The sequence below is a fragment of the Nicotiana attenuata genome, chromosome 2 (genome assembly GCF_001879085.1).
Source record: "Nicotiana attenuata strain UT chromosome 2, NIATTr2, whole genome shotgun sequence".
NCBI lineage: Eukaryota > Viridiplantae > Streptophyta > Magnoliopsida > Solanales > Solanaceae > Nicotiana > Nicotiana attenuata.
In genome coordinates, this window is record NC_031990.1 from 6479310 (window position 1) to 6486498 (window position 7189).

General features: G+C 35.6%; 1 protein-coding gene across 2 annotated transcripts; it reads left to right on the forward strand.

Annotated features, from left to right (window-relative positions):
* Positions 5375 to 7189, forward strand: LOC109222641 (bidirectional sugar transporter SWEET5-like). 2 transcript variants are annotated; one of them, XM_019386972.1, is made up of 6 exons: positions 5375 to 5649; positions 5748 to 5784; positions 5891 to 6107; positions 6201 to 6362; positions 6463 to 6582; positions 6709 to 7189. In XM_019386972.1, the coding sequence occupies exons 1-6, from the start codon at positions 5607 to 5609 to the stop codon at positions 6838 to 6840; spliced, it is 711 nt and encodes a 236-aa protein (XP_019242517.1). In that variant the 5' UTR covers positions 5375 to 5606; the 3' UTR covers positions 6841 to 7189. The 2 variants fall into 2 exon arrangements, with proteins under 2 accessions (XP_019242517.1, XP_019242521.1); XM_019386976.1 differs by having other exon boundaries at positions 5595 to 5649; positions 5977 to 6107.

The window sequence follows — 7189 nt, forward strand, 5'->3', positions numbered from 1 at the left end:
GTCCCGACCTTTATGAAAATTATGTATTCTTATTGGCTTGTAGACAGATGTCATGTACGTATAAGATTGTATGGCCTTGTCGGCCTATGTTCAGTATACGAGTGGTTATTTTGGTCTTATAGGTCCGCATGTCTTATGTATAAGTTGGTATCACATGTTGTATTCTACTTATCTCACGACAGCCTTCCGGCTCAGTTATCTATGATAGTATGACATGAAAAGATACGTTATGTTGGTACTCGATTGAGTAAGGTATCGGGTGCCCATCTCGGCCCATCGGTTTAGGTCGTGACATATGGGGTCCTTATAAGACACCTACTCATGATAGAAAGCATTTTTTCCTTACTATAGTAGATGACCATAGCAGATTTACATGGGTCTACTTGTTGCAAATGAAGAGTGATGTTGCTACTGTACTAAAGATGTTTCTCCCATTAATAAAGACTCAGTTTTCTATTGTTATTAAGATGGTTAGAACTGACAATAGAACAGAATTTTTTAATAAAGTATGTACTGACTTGTTCAATTCTTATGGTATAATACATCAAAGCAGTAGTGTGTATACCCCTCAGCAGAATGGGATAACTGAGAGGAAACACAGGCACATTTTAGACATTGCTCGAGCATTGAAGTTTCAAGCTCAAGTTCCCACTAGATACCGGGGAGAATGTGTAGAGGGGGTTGTCTACTTGATCAATAGGCTGCCTACTAAAGTTATACAAGGCAAATCACCCCATGAATTGTTGCATGGAAAGCCATCATCCCTTGATCATTTGCGAGTGTTTGGATGTCTTTGCTATGCCACCACTGTTGTTAGAGATGACAAGTTTGGTGCGAGGGCAAGAGCAACAGTTTTCTTAGGATACTCTACTACTCAAAAGGGTTACAAACTCTTGGATCTCAGCAACAACAGATTTTTTGTGAGCCGTGATGTTGTTTTCAAAGAACACATATTTCCATTTGCTAAGTCCTCTGAAGCTCACTCTCACTTATTTTTTCCCGATTCTTGTCCTGTCTTTGATATAGCCCCTGAGAGGGGGAGATCTCTTGATACTCAGGTAGCTCATCAACAGAACAACCAACCTATAAATCAACAAATTCATGGGCATCAAGATGTGCACAATGCAGATGCAACAAATGCAGATTCCAGTGAAGATGCAACAAATACAGACTCAAATGTAGATGTAACAAATGTAGATCCCAGTTCACCTGTAGATATTGATACACTTCCTAATCAAGCTGATGTTGATCCTGTTCAACACTTTGACAATGTTGAGGTTGAAGAAATGGCTGAAATGTTTGATAGTGTATCAGCAGCTGATAATGAAGGAGATGGAGTTCCTGATGCTAATTTAACAGACACTAACCTAAGGAGGTCTGGGGGAACTACTAAAGCACCACTATGGCTTGAAGACTATGTTACAACATAAAAACAGAAGGACATTATGTATCCACTATCAAACTATATTTTTTTATCACAAGTCGTCTACACAAGGCAGGAAGTTAGTAGCAAATATTTCAGCAGTCATAGAACCACAAACATTTCAAGAAGCTTCAAAGGATGAGAGGTGAACAGAAGCTATGAAGCTGGAGATTAAAGCTCTAGAAGACAACAATACATGGGAGATATTTGATCTTCCTAAAGGCAAGAATTAATTGGATCAAAATGGGTATACTAGATAAAATACAAAGCTGATGGTGAAATTCAGAGGTTCAAAGCAAGACTGGTCGCAAAAGGTTACAGCCAAAAAGAGGGGTTGGACTATCATGAAACATTCTCACCACTCACTAAAATAGTGACAGTCGGGTCTGTCATTGCATTGGCAGCCTCAAAGAACTGGAACATTTTCCAAACAGATGTGTATAACGCCTTTTTACAGGGAGACTTGTTTGAGGAAGTTTATATGAAGCTTCCTCAAGGCTTCAGGAGACAGGGGGAGACAAAGGTATGCAAACTAGTGAAATCCTTGTATGGTCTGAAGCAAGCTTCAAGACAGTGGAACATCAAACTGTTAGAGGCTTTGGTTGATGCAGGCCACTGTCAAAGCTTACATGACTATTCTATGTTCACTAAGAAAGGAAAAGGTGACATAGTGGTGGTGTTAGTATATGTAGATGATCTTTTGATCACAGGAAGCAGTGATAGCCTGATTCAACAGACCAAAAGGGTATTGCATCAGAAGTTTAAGGTGAAAGATCTTAGAGAATTGAAGTTCTTTCTTGAGATAGAAGTGCTGAGATCACACAAGGGAATCCTGTTGAACCAAAGAAAATATGCATTGCAGCTGATATCAGACTTAGGACTGGGAGGAGCCAAACAAGTCTCAACACCTTTAGACACAAATCAGAAGTTCACTTCAATAGAGCATGACAAACATTTAGGTGTTTCAGGGGATGAGCCATTAGAAGATGTGACAGCCTACCAAAGACTAATAGGGAGGCTGTTGTACTTAACACTCACAAGACCAGACATAAGTTTTGCAGTGCAAACACTGACTCAATTCATGCAAACTCCAAAGAAGTCACACTGGGATGCAGCATTAAGAATTGTGAAATATGTAAAACTAGAACCAGGAATAGGCATAATGATGAATAGTGGAGCAGTAGATAGTCTTACTTGTTTCTGTGATGCAGATTGGGCAGCATGTCCCGACACTAGGAGGTCAGTCATAGATTTATTGGTTAAATTTGGGGACTCCCTGATATCTTGTAAGTCAAAGAAACAACAATGTCGAGGAGCTCAGTTAAAGCAGAGTACAGAAGTTTAGCTACAGCAACTTCAGAGGTAGTGTGGCTTTTAGGGGTATTTGCAGAACTGGAGCGCAGATCAAACAGCCTGTAGACATGTTTTGTGATAGCAAGGCAGCACTTCAAATTGTAGCAAATCCTATTTTTCATGAACGAAATAAGCACATAGAGATTGATTGTCACTTTATAAGAGATAAGATCAAGGAAGGCAAGCTGAAAACACATTATGTGAGGACTAAAGAACAACCGACAGACTTGCTGACAAAAGGACTTGGGAGAGTTATGCATGTATACTTGTTAGGCAAGCTAGGAGTGCTCAACATTTTACACCCTCCAGCTTGAGGGGGAGTATTGAGAATACGTAGTTAGTCTAATACAACTTAGTAGCTAATTGAGCAATTAAGTTGTTAGTAGTTAGTTAAGTTGTTAGCGCTCAGTTGACAGCTGGATGTGAGCTGTTCATTAGTGGATTATTAGGAAGTTAGGGTTTAATTATAAATAGCACCGTACAGTGTATTTTGACACATTCAATACAACAACAAGCTTCCTTCTCAAATATCTTCTCTATTCTCCATGGATGAGCTGAGAGATAGAGCTTCATACAGTGAGGAATTTGACAAAGAAGCACTAGGACAATTATATCTGATATTATGTTTACGCTGAAAAACTGTATTGTGCAGTGGCATAGCCACATACAAGGAAGAATGGTCAGTTGAACATCCTTCATCGAAAAATTATATTGTGTATATTAAACATTATTTGCGTATATAAAAAATTAATTACGTATAAAAATTAAATATTTTATAGCAAAATTCATGGCATCGCCACTGATTGTCGTGGACTTACCCAATTAGGCCAACTGCAATAGTACTTGAGCAAACACTATTTCTTTTTTCGATTTTCCTATTTTCGGGTATTGAGAATTTCATCAAATAACATTCTTAAAAAAGAACTACATAAACCTTGGCAGGAAATTGTATGTTCCATAAGCTTATCCTTTCACTTCAATACAACAAAATCAAATATTGCAGCTGGCAAGATTTGAACTGAATAAATGTATGTTCGAATGCACTATAATTGGGGATTTCTTCTTGCTAGTTCCATAAGCTTATCCTTTCACTTCAATACAACAAAATCAAATATTGCAGCTGGCAAGATTTGCTACTCTAATTGCACAAATGCACTGGCTGTAGGATAAGTTGGACATTTGTGATAGTTACCACCCACAGAGAGTAAGGAGTTTAGAATATAAAAATCAAAACATTTATATCTTTTTCTTATTTGACATTAATTAATCCTTTATGATTTTCTAGTTTGTATATTTAAAAATTACATGCGAAATAATATTAATGATAATTTAATTAAAAATATGTACTAAATTGTAAGAGATCGTAGTCAATAACAACAAAGTGTTCAAAAGGAGATTACTATAAGAAGATTATCTCAACAATTCCTTGTTTAATACGTTACCATCAATATATAATAATCATTAATACACACGTCAACATCAGGATCAATAGTCCTAATTCGATTTTATCCCCACACGCTTCCTTTTTTAATTCTTGAACATTCTTTTTCATTTACCTCCTAATTTTGCTTCATCATAAAGATTCAGGTATATTAACTGCGTTGATAAAGAAACAAAATTGGTACTACTTACATTAGTTTCGGCCTGAAGCAATCTAATCCCTCCAACAAATAATTGACACGATTGCAGTACTATTTCAATGAGCGTTAAATTAAATATTTGAAGAATCTGATGTCATCCTATATGAATCTGTGATTACTAATCCTCCTCGAACGACCAATTACTCAATGCAAATTACAGACATCATGCGAATTGCGAGTGCTACTCTTAGGACATGTTTGTTATTAAACTGGAAGACATATTTTGAAGGAAAATAAGAATTAAAGACTAATAATAAATGTTGGCAGATTAACTGAATCGTATGTTATGATGAAATTTTTTAGTATTAATTAAAGTTTGGTAATAGAACTTAAGCTTTGATTGAAGCAACCAATATGAAATTTAAGTAAAGGAAGTCGTTTTCCTCGAGTTAATATATATATATTTTTTTTTTTTTTGGAGAACATTGTACAAGTTTGAGCTTAAACATGACGTTAGCAAATTCTCTCTCACACATTACTCTTAATTTTCACGAGTAGCTGCTCCACTCAAATCAGGCTAGATCAATCAAAAATGAGTATCATAAGAAGAAGAACGACTCCTTTTTATATGTGCAAAATTGTTTTGCAGAGTAATAATATATTATTGTATACATAAATATGCATTTGAAAACGCTGGATCGTGCATAGTCACTACCATAAGTAGGTTTAGTGGGATTATTAGTAGATAAGTAAAGTGGATTAGGATAAGTGGGGGCAAAATTTACGGAAAAATTAAGGTCACTACTCACTAGCGTTACCGTAATATCCCCAAACAAAGAAAATTACTGTTGCTCTTGTTAATTTTGTGGATAACGTTGCATGCATGGGATGCATACAGCCACAAAAAGAGCTATGATCACTCGACCTTTTTTCTTTTTTTATCTATTTGTTCTCAGTATGAAACTGAAAACAGGAAAATTTGCTCATCCATTGTTGGTATTTAAGAATTAGATGGTTGTCCTATAGTATTTGATAGATAATTGTTTATGCATACAAGTTGCAAGTGATACGTACTTTCAATATAAACTGAGGTTTCAAAAAATCCATATCCAAAAACATGATCCCCTGCCTGAAATTCACCGATTTAATTAGTCTCCCTTTGCCATTTGCCTTGTTTTAGCTTTTCAGTTGCATTCTCAGCTTGTTTTAATCTCCTTTATGATCTTCTATTTCGAGCATTAATCAGCTAGATGGCGAATACAGAGACAATAAGAACGATAGTTGGAATTATTGGTCTGTATCTTACGTACTATCCAATATTCATCATACAGATTTATAAGTTATATATATATCAACTGCTTAACATTTTTTTTCATGGATAATTCATGCAGGAAATGTTATATCTTTCTTCCTCTTCCTATCCCCTGTGTAAGTCCTCTGGAATAATGTACATTATGAATTTTTGATTAATAAAGTATATATCTTTGGTCCTGAATCATTGGTGAATTTAGCTGTATTTTTTTTTTTTTGGTAGGCCAACGTTCATTAAAATATGGAAATTAAAGACGGTGATGCAATTTAGACCAGATCCTTATGTTGCTACTGTTCTAAATTGTGCAGTGTGGATATTTTATGGAATGCCCTTTGTTCATCCAGATAGCCTACTGGTCATCACCATTAACGGCATCGGTCTTGTTATAGAATTAATTTATGTCTCAATCTTCTTTATCTATTCCGAATGGCCAAAACGTGTACGTATTTTATTATATACACTTTTAATTACTTAATTATCCAAATTAATTTGAACTAACATATGTGTATTTTTTTTAATAACTGAATATCAGCGGAGGATTATAATTGCTTTGATAATTGAAGTAATATTTGTGGCGATTGTCGTTTTCGTGACGCTTACGTTCCTCCATGATACCAAGTCCAGATCCATGCTTGTTGGAATATTAGCTATCATTTTCAATATTCTTATGTACACTTCGCCCCTTACCGTCATGGTATTAATTTATCCACTGGAATCCTTCTTCTTCTTTTTTCCCATTCAAATTTTAATTTGACATATGTATGCACTAATTAACGTTTGCTGTTTTCTTTTAGCATCGAGTCATCAGCACCAAGAGTGTGAAATACATGCCATTTTTTCTGTCACTTGCAAATTTTGCCAATGGATGTATTTGGTTCGCCTATGCATTCCTCAAATTTGATATCTACATCTTGGTAATTAGATTCCTTTTATTATTCGTCGATCCTGAATATATTGATAATTCATGTACATTACTAGTTTACTACATAATCTAAAGCTTGATAATAGCATTTTGAATCTGTAATGTTTGAAAACAATAGGTACCTAATGGTCTGGGAGCGTTATCTGGAGCAATTCAGCTCATCCTTTATGCAACATATTATCGCTCCACCAACTGGGACGATGATGGAAAGTCAAGTGAAATTGAACTTCCAGGGAACACCACACCCTAATTTAGTTCAATTTAGGATTTAAGTTAGATTTACCGATAGTGTAACAACAACAACATATCCAGTAAAATCCCACTAGTGGGGTCTGGGAAGAGTAGAGTGTACGCAGACCTTACCCCTACCCCGAAAAGGGATTTACCGATAGTGTAAGGAATTTTTAATTATTATCAGTACAATTAGCGTATTATAGCAGGTTGCTTACTACTTTTCTAGGCTACCAGTCAATTATCAGAGAGAGTTCATTATCTCCGTGTAAATGCAGTTTCAGCGGCTTGATTGTGTAAATAATTTATGCTTTTAGCTTCTTGTTTTGTTTCTACACATTAGGAATTGTGCTATCAAAGTAGAAAAC